The sequence below is a fragment of the Ailuropoda melanoleuca genome, chromosome 12 (assembly GCF_002007445.2).
Source record: "Ailuropoda melanoleuca isolate Jingjing chromosome 12, ASM200744v2, whole genome shotgun sequence".
NCBI lineage: Eukaryota > Metazoa > Chordata > Mammalia > Carnivora > Ursidae > Ailuropoda > Ailuropoda melanoleuca.
Genome location: NC_048229.1, coordinates 71,693,250 through 71,719,641, shown reverse-complemented (window position 1 = coordinate 71,719,641; position 26,392 = coordinate 71,693,250). Strand labels below are relative to the sequence as shown.

General features: G+C 44.9%; 1 protein-coding gene across 1 annotated transcript in view; it reads right to left on the bottom strand.

Annotated features, from left to right (window-relative positions):
* Positions 1-26,392, bottom strand: part of VAT1L (vesicle amine transport 1 like) — a 143,887-nt gene that overhangs the window by 48,531 nt on the left and 68,964 nt on the right. Inside the window, exons 5-7 of the mRNA XM_002920764.4 lie at positions 26,002-26,105; positions 23,538-23,593; positions 20,002-20,196 (exon numbers count right to left, since the gene is read on the bottom strand). Of these exons, the coding sequence (XP_002920810.4) occupies positions 20,002-20,196; positions 23,538-23,593; positions 26,002-26,105 (355 nt within the window). The remainder of the gene's footprint in view (positions 1-20,001; positions 20,197-23,537; positions 23,594-26,001; positions 26,106-26,392) is intronic.

The following is a 26,392-nucleotide window of genomic DNA, read 5'->3' as shown; positions in this document are numbered from 1 at the left end:
TAGTACTTTCCCTATCCAGATAAAATAAGTGTAAATAACCTTAAGAGCACAGATCATCAATTATAAAACAGTTAAGAACTGAGGAGTTTTAAGTATATATTACCTTTTCTTAAAATATAATTTTTAAATTAGAAGTTTATATACTTTGATATTTAATAGCATAGTTTCGTTGAATGACTGGCTCACAAAATTCCTATTTAACAACAGGCTTTTGTGAGCTGGTATGAGCCAGCTCCAGCACACCACTGCATCTGTTTTGTGATTCAGAGTGTCTAGCATGGTTCTAGGCTGCAGTAAAAGCTCTCTGAATGCGTGCTGTGTGAATGAGCAGCTGTAGTTTTCAAAAGGGCAGATGACCAAAGAACTTGAGAAAATAAGGCAGCCTTCAGTAAATGCTGTTGCCCAACTGCCCAGGGCAGCAAGCCAGAGGATGAGAGGGTCGTCCCTGGGCTGATAGTGGGGAACAAGGTCAAGTAATAGAAGCTGCCGAATGACCTCTTTGTTACTTCCTTACTGAAACCAAGGACCTTGGCTGATTAGCATTTGGATTCCCCTGTTCTCTCCTCAACAGGGACACGGGGCTAACCAAAGATATTGTATATCTAAGGTTGGGGTTATGTTTCTCATTGTCAATTAATAACCTGGGATTCTGGTTTGGACACTGGCCATATTGGGTGGTGCAGGCTGGTGTAGACACTGGCTGGTTACTACTGCAAATCAGCTGTGCAGCCCTATTCTGCAGGATGGGAGTCAGAGTTCACATGTTATGGTTACGAGCAAGGCTCTGGAGTCAGACTGTTGGGCTTCAGATGCCCATTATTAGCCATGTGACTCCAGGAAAATTATTGGATCTCCCTAAGACATTGCTTCATCCTCTATAAAATGGGGATTGTGATTGCATCTTATTCACTTGTTGTCAGGATTCAACGTGATGCCTGGCATGCAGTCTGTGCCCAGATGATGTTAGATGCTGATGCTGATGACAGTAACGTACTAGCACCTTTGGGCAATGGCCATTTCACTGGTATTAATAAGGTTTCTTTAATGCAGACTTCTCCAAGTCTTTACGATGTCACATGCCAAGTAATACCGTAAGCCGCATTTCCCAAACCATTGGTACTCACGCTTGTGAAACATGCCCTGAGAAGTCCATTTTTAGCTCTATCTGGAAGTCTTTGAAACTTCCCTTCAGTAGAAAAGAGCAGCTGCTGTTTCTCAACTTTTCATTTTCCTTCCCTTGAAGTGGAAATGTTATTTGTGCCTGTTCGTCAGATACCAGGGCCCTCGTCAGAACTCCGGGGAATCAAGGAGAGCTTCAGGCATCCCTGTTTTCCATGTGGGAAGAATTTATATGTTTACAAAGAATATTCAAGTCCAGCAGGCACGCAGCTAGGGTTTGCTCGCACAGGAGCTAGCAGGAGTGAGCTCTGTGCCTGGTGGGATCCATCTTCCAAGTGATTGTGTTGTCAATCAACCCCCGGAGCCTGGCGCCAGGATATGTGTACCAGGCAGGGAAGCTAGCTCCGACAGCTGACTGTGTGTGCCTTTTCCCGACTGTGCATTCTGGGATGACGTCATATTGATAACTTGCTATTGGTCATGGTCGCAGTATTTACATCACAGAAATTGGCAAATGCAACATATCAGACACCCTCTAACTGACTATACGGACATCTGTCACATGACCCTCCTGTTGTGATAAGCACAATGATAAGTAGGAAGTGGCCCAGGATGGAGAACCAGAACAAGTACCATCTCCTCTGTGAAGCCCTCCCTGGCTTCCCCAGACCTGGTCATGCTGTGCTCCCAACAGAACCACACTGTCCTGGGATTGATGGGTTTACACACCAGACCTCTCTCCTTCCAGACTCCAGATGCTAAGACAGTGGGGACGTTGTTTTCCTCATAACATTCCCCATAACAGAGTAGGTATCAAAAGAGCGAATAAAGAAAGCACTTTTTAAAAAGTTTACTGTTGAGCACATCTGAGAAAAGCCTGTTCATCCCACACCACTGTCAGGTGGAAGATTGTGACAGGAATTCCTGCTGCGAGCCAAGGCCATCCCAGAATTGCAGAGATGGATGGTGAGAGGAAACTCAGACAACAGCCAGCAAGGAGAAGTAAAAAAAATTAAACCTGCAGCCAATATGATCCCAGACCTCCTAGATCCCACACAATGCTTGGAATGTCAATGAGAGAAGCGGTAGCCACTGCTCCTGACTATTTTTAATGACTGTTTTTTGTTTTTTGTTTTTAAGGCATGCTTCTCCACACTGCCAGTCAGGATAAGCTCACAAACACTTTAGGGGAAGCACAGACATGGGGGATGAAAGCTACAGAGTGAGTCATACTTGCAAAGCATCGAGGGAAGATCCAGTAACACAACAAACCTAAATTGCATCTAATGACATAAACAGAGAATAATGATGCGGGGAAGACTGCCAACCCGGAAAACAGAGGGAAGGAAGTCAACTTGTAAATAATAGGACAGTGGAGGGCAGTGGCACACAGGAGCCACGTGGAAACCAGGAGCAGGGAAGCGACGTCACAATTGATCTGAACAGGAAAGTGATCTCCACGGGGGCAGCAGGGACTCTTCCGCATTTGCTCTCAGAAGTTTCCTCCAGGGAAGATCAGAAGAAACCTCCCAGTCAAATTTTGAAACTCAAAGAGTAAAGTTGGAATCTTGTCAAAGGGAAGGAGGGCAGTGAGCACAATGTCAGGTGTCTCCTCTCAGCTCTTGCTTTTTCTTTCTTGATTCTGCCTCAGATTCTTTTTTTTTTTTCTTAAAGATAACGAAGCCATGCCAAGATATTTAATATTACCTTTGTTTTTTTAGTCACAGGAAAATTATTTCAGGATTTGGAGCACTTAAACATCCCATTGTGTCCACATATTGCCCACAAGAGGTATGCAAATAAAGTCCAGTCCCCCGACAGGTAGGGGGTGTTTCATGAATCTTTTGTAACCTGTAAACATTCAGGCAGAGTTGAAGCCCTCCTATTTACCAGCATTCTTTCTTGTGAAGCTCTCCCATTACTGAGCTTGCAACACTGTATTTTAATTGTCTGTTCCCATGCCTGCTTTACCACCAGCTGGTATTCTCTGCAAGGATGCTTTGCTTTTCCGCCTCTCCAGCCCCTAGCTCTGGGCTCGGTAAATAGTAGGTGCTCAATAAATGTAAGTTGGCTTACAAAAGAATGAAAAATTATTCCATGCAGCTACATGGAAATAGAAAAAAAGTCTTAAATAAAAAGTGGGTCAAGTGAGGAATCCTTGAGTCACCTAAACAATACTGAAAGGACACTTCTTTACCTGAAATTCTTGTATTAGAAAGAAAAGAAGGATTGATCTAAGTGTCTCTAGGGAATTGAGGAAGTGTCACAAGCTGAATGTTTGTATCCCCCCCCAAAATGCATATGTTGAAGCCCCAACCCCCAATGGGCCAAAGCAAACACCTCCATTTTCTGATGACGCTATGTCCCTCCATAAGCAAGCATCCTAACACGCTCCTAATTTGCTCACACAAGCTCATGAGCACATCTGGAGCACTTACAACTGCAGCTGGGGGTGGGGGCAGCAGACGTACAGGAACAAAAGGAGGTATGGGCTACATTAAAACAACAGAAGTCGATCAGGAACACGACAAGGATGCCCACTCTCGCCACTATTATTCAACATAGTACTAGAAGTCCTTGCAACAGCAATCAGAAGACAAAAAGGGATCAAAGGTATCCAAATCGGCAAAGAAGAAGTCAAACTGTCTCTCTTTGCAGATGACATGATACTCTATATGGAAAACCCAAAGGAATCCACTCCCAAACTATTAGAAGTTATAGAACAATTCAGTAAGGTGGCAGGATACAAAATCAATGCCCAGAAATCAGTTGCATTTCTATACACGAATAACGAGACTGAAGAAAGAGAAATTAGGGAATCCATCCCATTTACAATAACACCAAAAACCATGCGTTACCTTGGAATTAACTTAACCAGAGACGTAAAGGACCTATATGCTAGAAACTATAGATCACTTTTGAAAGATATTGAGGAAGACATAAAAAGATGGAAAAATATTCCATGCTCATGGATTGGAAGAATTAACATAGTTAAAATGTCCATACTACCCAGAGCAATCTACACTTTCAATGCTATCCCGATCAAAATACCGAGGACATTTTTCAAAGAACTGGAACAAATAGTCCTTAAATTTGTATGGAACCAGAAAAGGCCCCGAATCTCCAAGGAACTGTTGAAAAGGAAAAACAAAGCTGGGGGCATCACAATGCCGGATTTCGAGCTGTACTACAAAGCTGTGATCACAAAGACAGCATGGTACTGGCACAAAAACAGACACATCGACCAATGGAACAGAATAGAGAACCCAGAAATGGACCCTCGGCTCTTTGGGCAACTAATCTTTGATAAAGCAGGAAAAAACATCCGGTGGAAAAAAGACAGTCTCTTCAATAAATGGTGCTGGGAAAATTGGACAGCTACATGCAAAAGAATGAAACTTGACCACTCTCTCACACCATACACAAAAATAAACTCCAAATGGATGAAAGACCTCAATGTGAGACAGGAATCCATCAAAATTCTAGAGGAGAACATAGGCAACAACTTCTATGACATCGGCCAGAGCAACCTTTTTCACGACACATCTCCAAAGGCAAGAGAAATAAAAGATAAAATGAACTTATGGGACTTTATCAGGATAAAGAGCTTCTGCACAGCCAAGGAAACAGTCAAAAAAACTAAGAGACAGCCCACGGAATGGGAGAATATATTTGCAAAGGACACCACAGATAAAGGACTGGTATCCAAGATCTACAAAGAACTTCTCAAACTCAATACACGAGAAACAAATAAACAAATCATAAAATGGGCAGAAGATATGAACAGACACTTTTCCAATGAAGACATACAAATGGCTAACAGACACATGAAAAAATGTTCAAAATCATTAGCCATCAGGGAAATTCAAATCAAAACCACACTGAGATACCACCTTACGCCAGTTAGAATGGCAAAGATAGACAAGGCAAGAAACAACAATTGTTGGAGAGGATGTGGAGAAAGGGGATCCCTCCTACATTGTTGGTGGGAATGCAAGTTGGTACAGCCACTCTGGAAAACAGTGTGGAGGTCCCTTAAAAAGTTAAAAATTGAACTACCCTATGACCCAGCCATTGCACTACTGGGTGTTTACCCCAAAGATACAGACGTAGTAAAGAGAAGGGCCATATGCACCCCAATGTTCATAGCTGCATTGTCCACAATAGCCAAATCATGGAAGGAGCCGAGATGCCCTTCAACAGATGACTGGATTAAGAAGCTGTGGTCCATATATACAATGGAATATTACTCAGCTATCAGAAAGAACGAATTCTCAACATTTGCTGCAACATGGACGGCACTGGAGGAGATAATGCTAAGTGAAATAAGTCAAGCAGAGAAAGACAATTATCATATGATTTCTCTCATCTATGGAACATAAGAACTAGGAGGATCGGTAGGGGAAGAAAGGGATAAAGAAAAGGGGGGTAATCAGAGGGGGGAATGAAACATGAGAGACTATGGACTGTGAGAGGCAAACTGAGGACTTCAGAGGGGAGGGGGTGGGGGAATGGGATAGACTGGTGATGGGTAGTAAGGAGGGCACGTATTGCATGGTGCACTGGGTGTTATACGCAACTAATGAAGCATTCAAACTTTACATCGGAATCTGGGGATGTACTGTATGGTGATTAACATAATATAATAAAATAAAATTAAAAAAAAAAACAGAAGTCGTTTTGTTTACGCTGGCACAACTGTGGGTGATCTCTTTGCTTCTATTTTCTAAACGTCGTATACTGTGATTATATGCTATTTATATAACTTATGCTTTTAATTGCAAGAAAAAATTTATTCTGGGGAAAAAGGCAATACAATAGGCAAAGCACACAAGCACACACACAAGCACACACATACTCACAAACACACGTGACCTCCAGAATAAGTAACCTAGTTGGATTCCTGGTTCTGCTACTCTGTACACATTACCTTGCCTAGTCCCTCTTTTTAAAATCCGGTATAATGGGCATAATGTCATCTGTCCTGCCTGTCACTGTGTGTTTACTGGGGCCAGGACTTGATGCCTAAAAGTCCAGCAAAATGCTGTGCAAAAAGAAGATGCAGGGTGGGGTGCAGCCTCTCTGAAATGTCCCCTCTATGCTTTTTTTTTTTTTTTTGAGGAGAGAGAGAGAGCACGAGCAGGGGGAGGGGAAGAGGCAGAGGGAGAAGCAGGATCCCTGCTGAGCTGCGAGCCTGACCTGGGGCTTCATCCCAGGGCTCTGGGATCATGACCCGAGCCGAAGGCAGATGCTTAACCGACTGAGCCACCCAGGTGCCCCCACCTCTACATTTCTTAGCACAGCCCTGCATTCAATGGTTTGGATGGTAAAAGCGGTCCTCTGGAGTACCAGCCTTGGAGTCAAGGTAATCTGTGCTACCATCAGAGTCCTGTGTCTTGGAGGATGCATCAGCTCTCCTGGCCTCAACCTTCTCATCTGAACCACGGACATAACGAGGCTACCTACAAAAGGTTGAGGTGAGCATCGTGTGGCTGTCAGCTTAATCACCATGTCCCCATCCTCACCCGACGGGGGTTTGTGGAGCAAATTCACTGAATGATAATGTGTGTCTTGCTAGGGAAGCCACGAAAATGACCCACACTTGGGAAGAGATATGGAAAGGAAGAAACCAAATTTGCATTCAGCACCCACTCTGCAGCATTTCTGTACAGCACACAGTTTACAGCATACACATGGCTTGCCCCAGATTTTAAAACTGGCGGGGGGGCGCCTGGGTGGCATAGCGGTTAAGCGTCTGCCTTTGTCTCAGGGCGTGATCCCAGCGTTACGGGATCGAGCCCCACATCAGGCTCCTCTGCTATGAGCCTGCTTCTTCCTCTCCCACTCCCCCTGCTTGTGTTCCCGCTCTCGCTGGCTGTCTCTATCTCTGTTGAATAAATAAATAAATAAAATCTTTAAAAAATAATAAAATAAAAAAAATAATAAAACTGGCGGGAAGAGCAAGGGTGATCAGCCGCATTTTACAGAATCAGGAAACTGAGGCTTGCAACCCAAAGTCACCCATCTGCAATCATTGGGATTAGGGAAGGATGCACCAGGGTCTTGAAACCCACTGTTCTTCCCCTGAACAAAGTGGCCTCCAATCAGGGAGACTGGGCAAGCAGGGCCTAGGGCCTAGGACACAGTCACCCCCGCTTTTGAAGGGGCCAAGCTATTGCCACGAGCATGGCTTCAGGAGAGAGCCCACTGGAGAGTTGAGTTTTAGCTTTAGCACTTTGGTCTGTACGACCTCTCAGGGTCATGTGTACAGGGGGGAGATAACAGTTCCTTACAGCACTCAGGGCTGCTGTGAGTGCAGACGAGCCAGTGCACGCCAAGTGCCCGGGACAGTGCCTGGCTCAGTGTAAATGTCAAACTGGATCCACCGTCATTGCTTTGTCGCTCACCCAGGGCTCCAACAGCAGCTGCTCGCTTGGAGTTTATTAAATGACTAACCAGAGCATGGCACGTCCCTGACAGCACCGCCCCAAACAAGCTAACGGTTTAGTAATCAGAGCCTAGATGGTTGGAGGATCAGAGGATCCAAACACCAGCATGTGTTTATCATTTGGGCTGCTTAGAGCTTCTGTTCCAGAAAGCAGCTCCCACAGATGCCTTTGGAAATGAGTAAAAGCAAAGGCAAGAAGCAACAGTAAAGCCTGTTCACGTCACAGTGGTGGCAAATCAGGGGGGAGCCAGCCCTGGGAGAGTGAATTATAAGAGACAGAAAGACAAGGCCACACCCTACCCCGCCCTCCCCAGATGGTAACAGAGCCTACTTTTACAGGGTGCCAGGACAAGCCCCACAGCCTGGCCCCACACTGGCTATGACATTTTCACAACAACCCCATAGGGGAGGTACTACTATTATCCCCATTTCACAGATGAAGGAGGGGAGCCTAGAGAAGTGAAGTCAGGTGCCTTTCCCAAGGACTCACATCTATCACCAATGGAAGGAGGACTTGGCCCGATTCTGAAGCCTGTTCTTTTAACCCTTATGCAGAAATTTGTCTCCTCAGCTCTTTACGGTTCACAAAACATTCTCCCATTCTGAGTGTATCTGACTCACCATCTGTTGTGTATTGAATTCAGGCCCTCTTTGAAAATTCATACGTTGAAATCTTAACTCCTAGGACCTCAGAATGTGACCTTATTTGGAAAGAGGGTCTTTGTCGATGTCATCAGTTAAGATGTGGTCACACAGAAGCAGGGTGAGCCTTATTCCAACAACTGCTGTCCTTATAAGAAGGGGAGAATTGGAGACACACAGAGAGCACCCCATGTGAACAGAGTCAGCCATGGGGTGATGTGTCTCCAAGCCAAGGAACACCAAAGATGCCAGAGAACCCCCAGAAGCTATGGGAGGGCTGGAAGGCATTCTTTCTCACAGTCCTCAAAAGGGACCAACCCTACTGACATGTTGATCTGGGACTTCTGGCCTCCAGAACCAGACCTGGGAGACAATACATCTCTGTTGTCTTAAGCCATTCAGCCTGTGGTCATTGGTCACAGCAGCCCATTTTCAGTGGGAAAGGGGATGCTCAGGGAGGAGAATGCCTCCAGCAGGCGGAAGTGGTGGCAACGCCCACAGCACACCTGCCTGCCGGGATGCGACTGTTCATCAGGCATTCTGTGATTTAAATGTGTGCTCCAGTGTGCAAACGATCTTGGCCTGCCACACAGTTATCTTCCTTATCTGCTTCTAGCGAATAGGTCAGAATCCGAGATTAACACATCAGTACAAATACCTCGGAAAATATTTGAAAACGGTCCTTCTGTTGTCACCTTGCAAATGAGACCTATAAAGTGATTGCTCCATCGACTTGGAAAGCAAACAGAAGCAACCAGGCATTTCTAGCCTTGGAAGTAGCAGAATTTCGTCTAGGTCTTTTAAAAACACAGCCAAGAGCAGCCTGCATGGACTCCGTCCCTGGCTCACAAGAAACTCCAATTTTGTGATGTATTTTCAGCCGAATGATAGGCATGAAGGCAAAAGCGATCATTTTCTTCATCACAGAAATGTATTTATTGCTGAGCTCCCAGAAGGAGCGCTTAGCTGTAAATAAACCTAATCCGGCCACATTCTGTGGTCTCTGGTGGAGACAAAATTTTCTGGTTAGAGCGTGGATGGTTAGACGCTGCACCGGACCGATGGACACGTCTGCCCGGAGGCCCTGGAAATCTTCTGCACGGCACGCCCTGTGTCCTCCTTGCTTGGTCTCTCGCCTGAGAGTCCCTGGCCCCAAAGATCTCAACTCTGTGGGGAATACATCCGCACTACCCTGCAAGAGTAATAGCTAGCAAGCACTTAATATCTGTCAGGCATGAGGTCATTTAATTCCTCCAATTAGAAACTGCTGGAACATACCATTATGTTCTCCATTTATCTTTTTTTCCTTTTCAACATTTTTCATAGGTAACTCTCCATGAACACGTTGATGAAGGAGGCAAGCCCAGGGAATCCAAAATCAGGGGCTAATCTCTTGGGGTGGTGGGTCATGGCAACACTGGGTTGTTGGGAACGCTCTTGCAGAAGAGCCGACACCATCCCTGAAATCTTGAAAAGGGAGCAAGAATTTCACAGGACAAGGACAAGGGAAGGGCATGCTAGGTGGAAATAACGGAGAACAGCACAAAGACAGGCATGGGGCCACAGAGACCCAGGTTCTTGAAGAGCCACAAGGATGCAGTTGGGCGGAGTGAAGACGGCACCGGGGCAGTGAGTGGGCAGTGGTGGGAGTTGGACTTGCTCTGTTTCCTCCCCTGCTCTCAAGGTCTGCCTCCAGGCCTCCCCGTCACTTCCTGCTCAGCCAGATGCACCTTTTCCCTGTTCTTGGATGTGCCGGCCTCTCTGTCTCCAGCTTCCAGGCCTGGGCCCGGGCTGTAGCACACACCTTGGTCACCCCTCCAGCTCTCTCCCTGTGGATTTTACATCCTGCTTATGTAACCGTCTGGCTGTTCACTTCTGCCACCCTGGCTGCTCCCTCAGAGCGGACCCACCTCTTCCCGCTTACAGGTGCATCTTCAGAGCCCAGCTCTGTATTTGCTGAATAGATGAGGTCTTAATTCCCAGTTGCTGCTATAACAACCCCCTCCCCCAGCCAAACACAACACAAATTTATTCTCTTACAGTTCTGCAGGTCAGAAGCCAGAAATGGGTCTCTGCATTAAAATCAAGAGGTCTATAGACTGGTTCCTTATTCAGCCCAGCACAGATGCATAAGCTAGCCAGAGCTATGTCTCAATTTGCTGATCTGTTGGGTAGCTCAGAGCAGGGTTGAGGGCGGGTGCATGGCAGGGCCTGAAGACAGGCTGGTGCTGGGAGGTTGGAGCTGCAGAAAATCCACGTGAGCAGGGCATGCAGGGAGACTGTGCATGGAAATTGGGAATGTGTGTGTGTGTGTGCCTGTGGGGCGGGAGTGATTGTGTTGAACTGAAAATTCTAGGATTCTCCTTGTGAGAAAAGGGGACATGCGGCAAAGGAAAAACAAAACTTAGGGACACAAAGCAAACATAGCCGTAACTTCTGTGGGGACTCAGGTTCCTCATCTGGAAACCAGGGGAAGGGACCAGGATACGTGGATGGTCTCACAAGGCCATGCAAAGCGGATACTCTAAGGACTGAGGCAGGGGACTTCCCAAGCTGTACCTCCTCCCGTCTCCCCTTATCCCGACTCTACACAACCCTTCTGTCCATCCATCCCCCCACAATATGACAGCCTTATTGAGATCTGATTCGCATACCATACTGCATAATGCATTATAATGCATACAATGCATATAATGCAATGGTCTTTCGTATTGTCACAGAATTGTGCAGCTACCACCACCAGTAATTTTAGAACATTTTCATTCCTCTGAACAGAAGCACCATACCTCTTAGTGGTCCTTCTCATTCCCCACCCCACCCCCCAAATCCCACAGGCCTAGACAACGACTATTCTACTTCCTAAACAGCCCTGCCCTGGAGCCTACTCCTCCTGGCTATTTTCAGGGCTTTTGATCGCTCAGTGCTGAATGGGAGGCTTATGCTGGCTGTCAGCCTGTCTTACCCACGCGTTCCTCCACGCGTTCCCTTCCTGACCCTCTGCATTCAGGCTTCCGCCCTCATCATCCTACTGAGAGGGTTTTCTGAAAGGTCAACATGACCCGGGGCCAAATCCAAAGGCTTTTCCTCTATGTGCTTCCCCACTTGTCAGCAGCAGCGGACACTAATGACCTGTCAGGCTGCCACGGTGGTCCCCGTGCCACTGCCTTGTCTGTGGACACCTCATCTTTTGCTTGCTGTTGTGAAGGCTGGGGGATGCTGGGGTTCTGGCCTTATAGCCTTCTTCCCTCTGCCACAGAGAAGTGGCATGGACTCGAGAACTGATCTGTCTTGGTGTGACGGTGTGGCCACATACAAGCTGTGTGACCTGGGGCACCTTCGTCACAAACCCCGTTTCCTTATTTGTGCCACAGTGATAGTAATGGTACCCACCACGCGAGGTTATTGAGGGGATGCAGTGATCGAATTAACAGAAAATGCTTGGTACATATTGACAAGCTATGCAAAGTGTTTGCTAATGTGATTATTTTGCTTATTCTTTTGTTCAATGAGTTTGTTCATTGCCATTTTTTCAATAACTTTTCTGCATCAGACTTCCTGGGCTTCAAATTTTTACTGAATTCAATATAAACAGGAGATTGGGGCAAGTGTAGCTTCCCGAAAGCTTCACATTTGTGACCTGGAGGATGGGGATAACAGTAGATGGGTGTTAGGGTTGTTGGGCGGTCTAAATGATTTAATACGTGCAGAACACTTAGAACAATGCCCGGCACACAGTGAATCCTCTGGAAACAGTGGCGGTAGCAACAGTAGTAGTAATACTACCAGTAATTACCCTCCTGTCTCATCTCCATGTGATTGCGGGTTTGAATTGTGGACATCTCCACCTGCATGTTCTACCATCACCCTCAAACCAAACTCACAACTAAGCTCATTATATTTTCTCGTGATAGTGTCTACTACTGCTGAATAAAGTGGTATTTGCCAGCACCCCACTCCTGGTCTCCCAAGTTAGAAGACCATTGATCATCTCTGATTCTTGCTTCTCTTTTGTCTTTTATTTCCATCTTCCCTTCTTTCCAATGACCCCGACTCACTTAATTCTCTGTCATTCTACTGCCCCCACTTCTGTCTGGGGCTCACCTACCCATGTCTCAAAATCTGCAGTGACCTCCTGGCCAGACCATCGGCCCCCAGTCCCTCCTCAAAACCAATGAGCCCATGATACAACACACCTTGCCTACTGTGGGGTGATGGCTTTAAAATATCTTCCCTACTGCCAACTGTGCCTCAGAACGAGTTTCCAAATCTTTAAAGAAAGTCCATGCCAGCCACTTGCCATCTGCCATAACTAAGTGGGATTTTCCATGGTTTCTCCTTGAGTCTTTGCCTCCTTAGCTTGGATTTGGACAACTGTGTCCGATGCCTGGCTTCACCTTCTGTTAACTTCCCAGTCTGGTGTTAGAGTTGGAAGTCTGCCATTTCTTTATACTGACAGTCACACCCCCCGACCTGGCTTTGTCTCTTGGGTCATTCCACCCTCTGTTGCTGTTTTCACATTAATCTGTCCCTTATCAAGTCATTGTCTTGCTCCAGGACAGCTAAGTGTCCCTATCAAGCTCAGCACATATTATTTTTTCTTCATTGATTCTTTGAGGCAGACCTATCTCTGTGTAGGTTTTGTGATGGCATAAGGATGAAAGGCACACATGTGATTAAACCACAACTATTAACATGAAGGGAAAAATGCAGGGGATATATAATGAGGGATTAGGGACACTTAAATAAGTGACTGCATTTGGATAGCAAGCTTCACTACAGTCAAGGCAAAGAGAGATATACAAGGAAAGGCATAATTAACATAATTTGCTATAAGGTAATCATGCCAGATTGCTAGGAAGGCAAATTTTTTCCTACTTTCAAACAGAAGGATGACATCATCTCCTAGATCAGCTCCAGCAGGATTTCTGCAATGACAGGCATGTTCTTCTATCTCTGCATGATCTAATATGGCAACCGCCAGCCACATGTGACTACTGACCACCTGAAATGTGCCTAGTTCCCCTGAGGAACTGAATCTCTAATTTGACTTAATTAATTTACATTTAAATAGCCACATGTGGCTAGTGGTACCATATTAGAGAGTGCAAACATAAGCAATTATGTAAATAATGTTGTAAAATGCTACAGACAATGCCTTTAATACAAGACTTTTAAACTGCCAAGATCTTCATGGAACCCTATATGAGTTTACTGGGGCCGCCATAACAAAATACCATAGATTGGTGGCTTCAACAACAGAAATTCATTTTCTCACCAAACTGGAGGCTGGGAGTTCCAGATGAGGGTGCCGGCAGCGTTGGTTATATTCTCAGGCCTCTCACGTGCCCCTGCAGATGGCTCTTCTCACCGTATCCTGACACAGTCTCCCTGTGTGCACATCCCCGGGGTCTCTCTGTCTGTCTTAATCTCCTCCTCTCAGAAGGATACCAGTCAGACTGGATGAGGGCCCGCCCCAAGGCCCCATTTTAACTTAATTCATTCTCTAAAGGCCCTGTCTCAAAATACAATCCCATTCTGAAGTACTGAGGGCTAGGGCTTCCACATATGAATTTGAAGGGGTGCGCAATTCAGCTCATAACAGAGTCCTCCCTGTGCTATGAAATGGCAGATGGGCAAAGGCATTTGTACTCAGAGGCCACAGCTATATAGTCCAGGTGTATCACACTAGTGTCACACCCGGATGGGCTTCCGGGAATTGAAAGGGTCAGATGGTGCCATGTGCCTTAGGCCATGCTCTCTAAGAGCAGTCACCTCACCTAGAACGTCAACTCCTCCTCCTCTGCTTGGCAATGAAGGCCTCCAGGACGTGACTCCATTGACCAAACCAACCTTACTTCCTCTCCTCCGTAGCGAGCCACCTCTGCTGTGTTTCGCTCAGACCTCTCAACCCCACCTACCCCATACTCCTGCTTGTGAGATTTTGTCACTGTCCCTCTGGCTTGGAATGCCTTGTTTCATAACCCCCCAACATCATCCAAAGAATTTGTATCCTTCTGATCTCAACCAAGCCCCACCTCGTTCTTGGAGCCACTTGTGAGCATTCATTCTTAATTAACATTATTCTCTCTAGTTTTCAAATCCAGTTGCATTTGAAAATAGTACCCCATGACCGACACCTTGGTGTTGTCTCAGAAACTAAATCATTAACTTAAGGGTCAGGGAATCCTAAAATAGTACCAGCACATAGTAGGTCTCAATAATGTCACTGCTGCTTGGTTGACAAATACAAGTATGTTTTGTTCCTTTCCCACCTCTGAACTGTTTGAAAAGATGAGCTTTTTTCTAACTTAATGTACAGCTGCACATTTAATATCTGGAGGCAAACCTGAAGCTGGAGCATATCTCTGCTTCATGTATTAAATTTACAATAAAGTCAAAGACAGATGACTAAAAAGAAACACTAAATCGCTTCTGAAATTATTAAATCTTCTAGTCTGAGGGCTCAGAGAGCCCAAGAAAATTTTCTTTTAATCCCTATGGGCTTTATATTCCATCGATGAAGTTACAGAGCTGGCCTGAAAAGCAATTTTGTGAAATCATTTACCAAAGGGGAGGGGAAAATCATTACAGTCATCCTTCTGGGGTTCGCAAGTAATAAGCATGCTCTATTCTCCTCGAGCCCAGAAAAGCCGCGTGGGCTTGATAAATAACTGAGTTTGGCCCAACTGCAGCTCTAAACAGATGTCTGTAAATATTGTAGAAAAGAACCCCCAGAAAGTTGGTGGGTGTTACTGATGAGTGGCTGTGGACGTTTTTGTTGGCAAACAGGCAACGGCTGTCTGTCTCCCCTCTGTGGATGACTAGCCTACTATAGGAACGTATACTTCCTTTGTTTTCCTAGTGACTTTCTTAACCAACATGGCTTCTTTTAAAAGCAGTGTTTCTCAACTAGTGAAGATTTTGCCGCTCCTCCCTCTCCCGCTCCGGGGACATTTGACCAAGTCTAGTGATATTTTTTATCACCATAGCTGACAGTGGAGGGCACTACTGCTGTCTAGTGGGCAGAGACCAGAGGTGCTGCTGAAAATCCTACAAAGCATAGGGCAACCCCCACCCCCAGCAAAGGATGATTCGGCCAAAACGTCAATTGGGCCCAAGTTGTCTAAAAGTAATAATGCCTTGTTTTAGTATGTCTCCTTCCTTTCTTCCTTCCTTCCTTCCTTCCTTCCTTCTTTTATTCAACACATATTTATAGTTGAACATAGATGATACCCAGGTAGTCGTATTTCTGTGTATTGTTGGATTCATCACTTCACTCATGGAATGTGTGTTTATTGAGCATTGACTCTGTGCCAGGCCCTGGGGTCTTGAACGGCACAGTCAGGGTCTTTCCTCATCTGGGGCTTACTTCCTAGTGGAAGGGAGACGAGAGTCTTAACAAAAGCCAGCAGATGAGCAAGATCATTTCGACCAGGGATAAATACAGTGGAGTTGTCAAATAGAGTAAAAAGAGGGAGACTGACCTGGGCGGGTGGCTGTGTAGGAAGCACCTTTCAGGACAGGCTTAGGGAAGGCCTCTCTATATAGGTCACATTGACACTGGGACATGAATGGGTGGGAGGAAGCAGCTCTGTGAAAATCTGGAGGAGGAGTGTTCAAAATACCTCTGTTCCCAAAGGCTTGGGTACTTTCAGGACCAGGGACACACTGGTGCCGCTGAAACGTGGATGGAGGAGGCAAGCTGGAAGGCGAGAAGATGATGGGGGTGGGTGGCGGGCAGGAGTGAAGACCAGACAAGGCTGTACAGTCCAGGAGAGAATTCAGACTGCATATCAGGTGCAATGGGAAGTCACAGCGGGATTTGAGGCAGGGTGGACATGGTCTGGATTAAGGAGTGATAAGTCCACTTGGGCTGCTGGGGGGAGAATGCTCTGCACAGGGGCAAGATGGAAGTGAGGGGCCAATCAGGAGCTCACTACAGGAGGGAAGCCAGCGTAGGCCACAGCGCCATGTGTGGAAAGGAGAGCAAGTGCATGAATTTGGGAAGCATTTGGAATCAAGTCCCCAGACTTGCCTGGATAGGATCCATTACTCAGTCCACTGCAACTGCCAGCCTGAGCTGCCCATCTGTGGTCCGTGCGGGTCCCAAGAGCCTGCACTCTGCGTCCTCAGCTGAGCCTGTCCTGACTTCATTCCCACATCGCATGGGGCTCCACTGTCCCCTGCTCCCTTACATGAGCAGACCCTCCCTAATGAGAGCTGAGCTCAGATTAGTGCCCCCCTCCCATTCCCAAGTCTGGTCAAGAGCTTCCATGAATATTAGACTTCTGCAGCTGGAGCCTGGGACCCAGCCTCACAAAGTTTTGCTTCTTCTCTGATGGATCACACCCTTGGTGTCCCAATATGGCACCTCCTGACCATGACCTGTCAGCAGCCTCCCATGGGACTTAGACTAAAATCCAGATTTCTGTCTGGTCCCTGCTTACTAAGTCGGGCACCACTACCACCACCACCTTTTTTTTTTTAAACAATATTTTATTTAAATTCAATTTATTTTTTTAATAATATTTTTATTATATTATGTTAGTCACCATACAGTACATCCCTAGTTTTTGATTCATTACTTGCGTATAACACCCAGTGCACCATGCAATACGTGTCCTCCTTACTACCCATCACCAGCCTATCCCATTACCCCACCCCCTCCCCTCTGAAGCCCTCGGTTTGTTTCCCAGAGTCCATAGTCATATTGTATTATTAGTTTCAGAGGTAGAATTCAGTGATTCATCAGTTTCATACAACACCCACTGCTTATTACTTCAAGTGCCCTCCTTAATGCCCAGCACCCAGTTACTCCATCCCCCCATCCACCTCCCCTCCAGTGAACCTCAGTTTGTTTCCTATAGTTAAGAGTCTCTCATTGTTTGCCTCCCTGTTTTTCTCTTATTTTATTTTTCCTTCCTTTCCCCTATGTTCATGTGTTTTGTTTCTTAAATTCCACATATGAGTGAAATCATACGATATTTGTCTTTCAATGACTGACTTAGTTCACTTAGTGTAATACCCTCTAGTTCCATCCACATCATTGCAAATAGAACACTTCATTCTTTTTGATGGCTGAGTAATATTCCTGTGTGTGTGTGTGTGTGTGTGTGTGTGTGTGTGTGTGAGATGGATAGATAGATAGATAGATGATAGATAGATAGATAGATAGATAGATCGATAGATATACACCACATCTTTTATCCATTCATCTGTCAATGGACATCTGGGCTCTTTCCATAGTTTGGCTGTTGTGGACATTGCTGCTCTAAACACTGGGGTGCAGGTGCCCCTTCGAATCACTATGTTTGTATCCTTTGGATAAATACTGTTTCCACATTTGCTCATACCAGTCTGTGGAAAGGGGCCACATAACCCATCCCTCCAATCCTTGTCCTTCTACTTTTGAGGGTCTCTCTGCCTTGCACACACTTTCTTGTAGCTTTCTGCCTCTTTCATGTCACAGCTCAAATGATACCTAACCTTTCTTGTCTGAAGGCATCCTACAGAATGCATTTTCAGTGGGTGCGATACCACCCCTGAAAGGGGTGAAAATCGGTTCTTGGAGGATGAAAAAAATCTTACTCTTTCAATCTGTAAAGCACAGATATACATGCCGGACATAAACAGAAGGATAGCTAGGTAAATGACAGGTAGGTAGCTGAACTGATATAGAGATAGATGGTATACCTATGGCATTAATATATCATAGAAGGGATTCATCAGGAAAAGAAGTCTAAAAAGTCTCCTGCGGGGGTGGGTAATAAGGAAAAAGAGGTTGAAAACCACTGGTCTGTGGAAACTGTCTCCCTGTTCTACTTCCTGGCCAACATATACCCTAATTTAATTCCTTTCAGGAACTTTTGACAATTGGCAAATACTCTGCTGATTTTTGTTCACTGCCCAGTGCTTTCTACCCCTCCCCCCATCCCTCTAAATGTAAGCTCCGTGAAACCCAGGTATCTTGGCTGGCTGTTCACCACTGTGTCCCCAGCATCTGCACAGTGCTGGGCACATAGTAATTATTCAGTACCTATTTGTGACCAAGGAATGATTTCAAATATTAGAATAAGGACCCATCGGGCCAACTGGACCCCTCTTGGATTTCAGCTCTCACTTAAATGCTTCCAGATTTGTTGGGTCCCTTTTGAACACTGAGTTTAAGTATAAGCCCCCTTCTTTGTCCCATAGTCAAGTTCATCTCTTAGCCCTGGTCTTGACTAGCCCCCATTTTCTCTCCTCCCTGACCACAGAGAACCAATAACCATGTAGTCCAGCCCTTCTCTTTGCCACTGAGACGCCACAGTGAATACCATACAGATGTCTGACTCAATGAAATGAAAGCGTTTGCAAGGAAAGTGTAACAGTAGGCTAACCATCTTGGAAATTACACAGCAGAAGGAATGCATGATTATCGGATTTAATAACAAGCCGAATCATGGTGAACATCTGCAAAAGAAAAAAAGACTGGAAGGACACAAGCCAAAATGTTGGCAATGTTATTTCTGGGATGTACACTTGCAGCTTGTTTTCTCCTTCCACTTCTGTCTTAATTTAGGACTTTCCTACGATAAGCATGTATTTCTTTTATCAGAAGACACAGGGTTTTGGTGGCTGGGTTTTTGTTTTTTTTTTAAAGACCATTCATGATACTGCAATATCAAAGAGGCAGTTACAGGTGCACTTCTGGTCCGTTCACCCAAGACCAGTTCTACTCGATTACATGGGGATCCCACAAAACTTTTTTTAGGGCAATTTCTGTGCTTAGGGGAGCCATTGGATTTGGGCCAGCCTAGTTCATTAGGCAAATAGCACCAGCTTTATTCCCAGGAGAACACCCGCTATCTGTTCCACAGAACATTATGTTCGTTATCTTTTTCAAGGATGTCTGTGACTCCCCAAAGTACCGCAGATTTCTTGTATTGGAAGGCACTCACCCATGCAAAATGCAAAAACCAAACAAACCCAAAACACAGTCCCACATGTTTTAAGATATTTCTCAGGGGGCTTCATGGCTCCCTGAAGCCAACAGCCTGACCTAGGAAGATTTCTCAGTGAAATGTCTCTTGAAACCTAGGCCTTACCTCTGTATTTTCTCTGCATAGGTAGCTACCAAGTGTCCAGAACTTCCCTGATCCTGGAGGCTTTTCTAGACCCTGCCTCCTCCTAGCACATCCCACCTGCCCCAGTGCAGCCAGTTCACACTTCAGTATCCTGAAAGGTCACGTTACCGATTCTTGATTTTTTCATTATCAAGGAACGCTTTCAAATCCTAGAACTTCTGGCAGATCAGTTCACAAACACACTGAGTCCAGTACTAGATCCAACAATTCAGTAATAATTACAGTGCCCACTGTGACAGCTAACAGCATCTCATCTCGCAGGGTCTCCAAGCATCTGAGTTTAGCACACAAAACAGCTCTGAGCCACTGTCTGCCCCAACCTTGAGGTCATCTACCCACAAGGTGAGAATATAAATGATTCTGCAGCAATATTCATGCCCTCTGAGAACCCACGTGGCCCGTCCACACCCATGAAAACTTGGTGGCCTATCTGAGAAGGGCTTATAGTACAAGTAGTAGGTTGAGGCGCGTGGTTTGAGAACTGCTGTGGAACTTAGAGTATTTCTTACATCCAAAGCCCAATACTGTAGGACAGTGACTTTTAGGACCCTCATTTAAAACGAACAAACCTAGAGAATAATCTTTGAATAAAAGATTGTATCTGGCTGCCCAAATCTCCCTGGGCTAAAAAGAGATTATTTGCTGGGTAGGAAACATCATTCTTACCTCCTCCAGGGCCCAAAGGGAGTCTACCACGGGCTTGATCTTCTTCTGGTTGTAGAGCCCAATGAGTTTGTCCACCACTCCTCGAATGAGGCCTGCACGGCCCTGTTTGAAGAGCAGATTTAAAAGGGAAAATCCCGCGATGACTTTGTTCTCTTCGTAGAGCTTGATGGGGTTCACCTTCTCGACCTGCCACCACTGGAAGGAAAGAAGGTGTCCGTTACAGGGAACCCAAGCCAGCCGTGTTCACAGCATTGCAGACAGAGGATAGGGCTACAGTGGGATGGATTCCAGCTGGCCAAGGAGTGGTCCTTGCTGGGCTTTCTTTTTAAAGCAGTTATTTAGCTAGGCCGTGCAGTGACTGCACAGTGATGCTTGTGAGCAGAGCACGGGGTCCAGGTGGGAAAAAGAGACAAACTTCCTGAAAACAGCTACTAGGCCACATGTCATCGGAGCATTGGCTAGAAGCCAGGGATGCTGGTAAACATCCCACCGCGCACAGGACAGCCCCTCATGACGGAGTTATCCAGCCCCAAATGCCAATAGCGCTAAAATCCTAGATGGGATATGCACAAGTGGCAAGTGTGGCTATCTCTTTTCCAGCCCCTCACCCCCCACTTCAGACATGAAAGCAAGTAAATAATCCATTAACTGACTACAGAAGTGGTTATCCAGCTGCTTTGTTCTGATTTCACTGCATTTTCTTTGGTGTTGGTTAGAATTTAGAAACTCCAGGTTCCAGTTTCTAAGGGCTCTAAGGAGAAGTGGTGAATCAATTAATACAGAAGGCAGAGAGGAATGTGATGGGCACTTAGGAACATTCAAAGTGTTTGTTATTGGGATGTTTATTTACATCCTGCCTCTTTCCTGAATTGTGGGAGCTCACAAAAGCTCACAAAAGACTTTGATATATTTTTTTAAGTGGGAAAATCATATTGTAAGGAAAATAAGTGTGAGAAAGACAAGTCAAAAACAGGGATTAGGCTGGTGATGGGTAGTAAGGGGGGCACGTATTGCATGGTGCACTGGGTGTTATACGTAACTAATGAATCATGGAACTTTACATCAAAAACTAGGGATGTACTGTACGGTGACTAACATAATATAATAAAAAATATTATTATTAAAAAAAAACAGGGATTAGGTTCATGCACAAAATTCTTTACTAATGTACATTCCCTGAGGGCCTGGAGTCCAGCTCTAGGAGAGTCATATATTTGGCCATGGGCTGGCTTCCCACAAAAACAAAGTAGAGAAATGATGAATGACTTATTTCATGGTGCATCTGCAATGTCTCAGTAAATGTTTGTGAAATGAATGCTTGCTAAATCCGCCATTCCTGCAGCTATGGTTAAGTGAGTTCTAGAGCCAAATGCCTGGTTTTGAAAACCAGTTCTGCCACTTACTAGCTGTGCAACTTTAGGCAAGTCACCTAACCTCTCTGTGCTAAGTTTCCTTACTGTACCTCATGGGGTCATCATAAGGAATAAATGTGTTAATAGATACAAAGTTCTTAGACCAGACCTGACCCGAAGTAGGTTTTCTATGAATATAAAATATTTGTTACCTTTGATTGAGTGAGTAGGAGCTCTGAAGTTAGAGTCAGATTGCTCTCTAGGTGTTAACCATTGTTAACCATTGCTATGGTCTAAAAGCAAAGGGCCTGTTTGACAAAAAGTGAGTATAAGCTCTGCAAGAGTTTTAAGGTGGAACGGAAGATATCCTAGTGAGAAATTCTTGTATAGCTCTAAGTATGGCTTTGATTTCTTTTTTTTTAAAAATTTTTTATTATGTTATGTTAGTCACCATACGGTACATCGTTAATTTTTGATGTAGTGTTCCATGACTCATTGTTTGCTTTGATTTCTAAGCCTTTCTCCAATATATAGAAGAAAATTCCTTTCTAGAACCTTCTAGAACAAAGTCATCATTCCACTCCTTGGCATGCCCTATCTTCATTTTGCTTCTAACTGACCAACAAATATCGGACCAGGCCCCTGAAAGGAAGTAGTCTGTTCTTGACCTCCAACTATGTAGCATTCTTTTAATTGGCACCCCTTTTTCAGGCAGGAGCATCTCAACCTCCATCCTGGCCGTGTTTTCATGATGCCTTCACTGAACCTGGATACCCTGCAATTATTTCATTAACACTGTATGTTCTGATTGTGCGTTTAGGGGAGAAAGGGAAAACACTTCTTACAATTGCATGCAACTTGGGATCAATTTGGTTACCCACAGCAGGCCGTCAGCATCACGTTAATTACAGCCACAGCAACAGAACAGCTGTGAGTAGCACAAAGCATATCTTCAGGGGACTTGCTCCAGACAGCACCCTTCATTACACTCCATTCTTGCTCCCTTACAGTCTGTCACTGCAGAGATCCTTGACTTAAACTCGGAAGTTCAAAGGCAAAAGACAGGCCCTTTAATTCTACTGTCACAGGACAGGGAGTACTAATCATTCCAGAATCAGGGAATGTTTGGGGGTGCAGCCTTGTGCAGCCAATGTTGGCACTTAGTGGGCATATGAATACCCCATAGTGCCACACTTAGAATGATTCCTATGGCTTTCCCTGGCCACCCTATTCAAAATGCCCCCACCCCATCCTGCATCCTGTTTTGAATCCCTGTCAGAGTTCTTAAGGCCATTTACAATAATCAACTTATCAATATCTTTTCCTTAGTTCAGTTTGTCTCCCTTATTAGAATATGAGAGTCACAGGGGCTAGTATGTGCCCCTGTCATTCGCTGCAACGCCCTGGTGTCTTGCACACGTGGCAGGTGCTCGCGGTGCCACAAAGTAAGTGAACTAATCAGTGCTGCACTGACTGCTTGGGAGGCTCAGAGCAGAGGAGACAAGAGAAGCAGCAGTTCCCCGTTGAGGGGGCAGGGGCAAAAACCGAAGTTCAAATCCAAATTAGCTTAATTCTAGCAAGTGTTGCTCTAGGTGGGAATATAGATCTGAGTAGGCTGGAATGCCCAAGGGATGTGGTTTCTCGATCGCAAAGTAACCACTACATTCAGAGCATGATTTTATTTAAGCTAGTGGTTCACAGATTTGCCTGTGTCTAAAATCACCCTGGGGGCTCACTGAAATTGCGGGATCCCACTTGGATCTCCAACTCAGTAGAATGGAGGTACAGAAAAATGTTAAATACACCCAGAGACTTGGTCAGAAACCAACTCACAGTTGGTTTCTCCATGAAGCAAATGAAATGCACTAAGGCCAGGTTTATTTTTGACCAATGACTTAAAACACAAAAACTTAAGCAATTTGTGTTGAAATCAAAGTAAAGCTTTCTTGAGTTTCTCAGATGCTCCTATCTCTCTGCTTCATTTAGACAAAGCAGGCAAAGTAAACACACAGTCTTGCCCACGTGTAGTGAGCAGGGCGGGAACAGAGGCTTTATTGAAAATGAATGATGCAGATGAAGGACAAACAACATTTAGGTTATTAGGTCAATATCTTTAGATGGAGAAGCTCACAACATGCAAATCACCGTACTACCACAGTGCATTTGACAGGTATGGATACTTACTGATTTTGCAAAGCTGAAGAAGCTCTTGGTCTCTCCAGTCACCATGTTGGATGAACCTGCAAATGGAGGATTCCCAAATCAGGCTCTTGCTAATGAAAACCAACATCTCTTGCTATACACGGAAGATGGACAGTTGTTTGGTCCAGAACTGCCAAGAGCTTGAAAACAACTTTAATTCAGCCTTGGAAAAATGAGGGAAAATGGAGGGAGTGGGTGGCATCAAGCTGACTTAATTTTAGCCAAGTGACACTGGATCAAAGAGAAACTAGTATTTCTCAAGGTGACCATGTCATTACTTTGGAAAATTGGGCATATAACAAAAATGTGATTTAGGCCCACATCCTAATAAAATGATAAGTTGCTTGAAGTGTCTTATTGGTTCCACTCTTCAAGACTGGGAAATGAAGTCCTACATGAGCCTAACTCATGATTTGAATTTGATTCCTTAACAAGTAAAGGGCTTGGGGCTTGGATCTGGGCTGGGCACTTAAGTGGCAGGGGGAGATGGGACTGAGCTATAATTTAGATGGAAAAATGGGGTACAGAAGAGCAGGTGAGGGTGAAAATAGGTTAAGGAGCCAAGGAAACGGTGTGACCAACATACTAGCTCTAAAGAAATCTGAGCATAGAGGTCAAAACCACTTGAAACAAATGGTGTGAGAAACTGAGCTTTGCTAATGGGAACAAGCAGTATTCAGAGGGAAGATGGGAGATGGTGTTAGTATGATTTCCTAAGATGCTCTTACAGAGAGAAAAGACCCTTTTGTGTGGTCCTTGGGGATGTGGAGGGGATGCGAGAGCTCTTATCAGGTCAGATGCCATATTGGTGCCTTTTCAACAACTTTCCTGCTTTGGCCCAGAGATTGGGAATAAATCCTTCTCAGAGAACCATTATTTAATGAAAAAGCAATGTATATTTTAAACTTCATTATTTGGCCTGGGTAGACTAGTAGCCAGTTAGTTAATCACTCGTCTGCTTTTATGGGGTGACCACCACCAAGCATCGTGGTACCAGGCTTTGGTTACTTAGTTATCAGTGTAATCATTTAGATCCTTGTGAGATGATAAAATTGTATTCTGCCAAGTGACATCATGGTACCGGGGCAAAAATAGAACTGGTGAATAAGTAAGAAAGAATAAATTGTCCATCAACATTTGACTCACATGTTAGTCATATCCAATATCCCCACATTGTACATATTGATGCTTATAGCTACTTTTATCAATAATAGTAGTAATTAAAGAACTGTGCATCCGCTTGCAAAGGCTTTCAGCTATGTGGCCACTATTGAAAATACCAGGACACTCCAGCAATGGGAACCTTATTCCCTCCCTTTCTGTCATAATCATGATGACAAAAAGATGCTTAAGTATTTATACCTCTCAAATGTCTCTTTTATAAGCTTCTCAGTGAATAGCAGGGAAATGAATATTTTTTTCTGAGCATACAGAGGTAAGGCTCAATTTTGTATTGGACCTACGGGGGACAGACGTGCCAAAAATCTCAAACACTGGATAACCCCAGTATCCTTTGGCATTGGAATATAATATCTGTCTTCAGATAGGCTTTTTTTGACTTTGTAGGGACTAATGACTTTGTAGAGACCAATGTTTAAATTAGTTTACAAGCATATAAGAGAAGAAAGGAGGAAGAGGGGGAGGTGGCTCTGGGGTCTCATTCTGCTGGAGAAAATCCAGATATTGTTCAATTCCCCTCAAACTCAAGAGCATCTCAGGGGCTGCAAAAGCAGAGGTGTGCTCCAACCATCCAGGGCTTCTGTGTGATTGGAACATAGAGGAGTAGTTTAGAATAGGAAGGAGTTGTACTTTGCAACTTCATCTCCAATTGGGAAGAATCTCCCTTAAAACCCCCATATCCTAGCCACCCCTCCCATCCAACTATGGGTACTTCATTCCTTCATTTTTTGAATTTCCTTTGAAGCCATTAGTATTTCCCACCTGTGCAACCGTCTGTGGGTCAAGTTAATGACTACGCTGGCTTGGCCTTCCTTTACCCCTTTTAGAATGAGAAATACTCATGGGGCTAATAGGGCAGTAGGCATATATGTTACTTTTATAATTGAAAATAACTAATGGCAATAGCAATATTATGGAAAACATTTAAAAATTAAGCCCTCCCAGAGTGCCTGGGTGGCTCAGTCAGTTGAGCATCCAACTCTGGGTTTTGGCTCAGATCATGATCTCATGGGTTGTGAGATCAAGCCCCAAGATGGGCTCCATGCTCAGCAGGGAGTCTGCTTGAAGGTTCTCTCCCTCTGCCCCTCCCCCCTTTCAAAAATAAATAAATACATAAATAAATAAATAAATAAATCTTTAAAAAAAATTAAGCCCTCACAATCTCATTACCCCAACATATCACACATTTCATTCGTCAGAGATTTTGTGAGCATGCATGCAGTGCTCCCTGTTGCGGACCGTATCCCCTCTTCTCTTTAGCACTTACCATATAAAATATAGGTTCCCAGTGGTTTGAGAAGGCTGAGACCTTTCCCAGTGTTATCCCCACAGAGGCAATCCAAAACAATGTCCACTCCTTCAGCAGAGATTCTAAATGGTGTGAAGATAAAGTAAGATACTGTCACCTGTTAGGGACCAAACTTTTGATTGCTCTCCCTTCCTGTGTCATGTTGTTTACTCCTAGAATCAGAAAAAGCAAGAACTCTGGGAGTAGCCATAAATAGGCCAGGAGGCCAGGAGGTGGATTTACCTTTCTGGATCCCACTCAAGAACTTCACAGAGCTGGAGGCGGCTAAAAGTCTGGCTGGTGGCTGATAAGAGGAGCCAGCACTGAATTAATACATTTGAATTTGTATCTAGCCACCTCAGGCAACTTC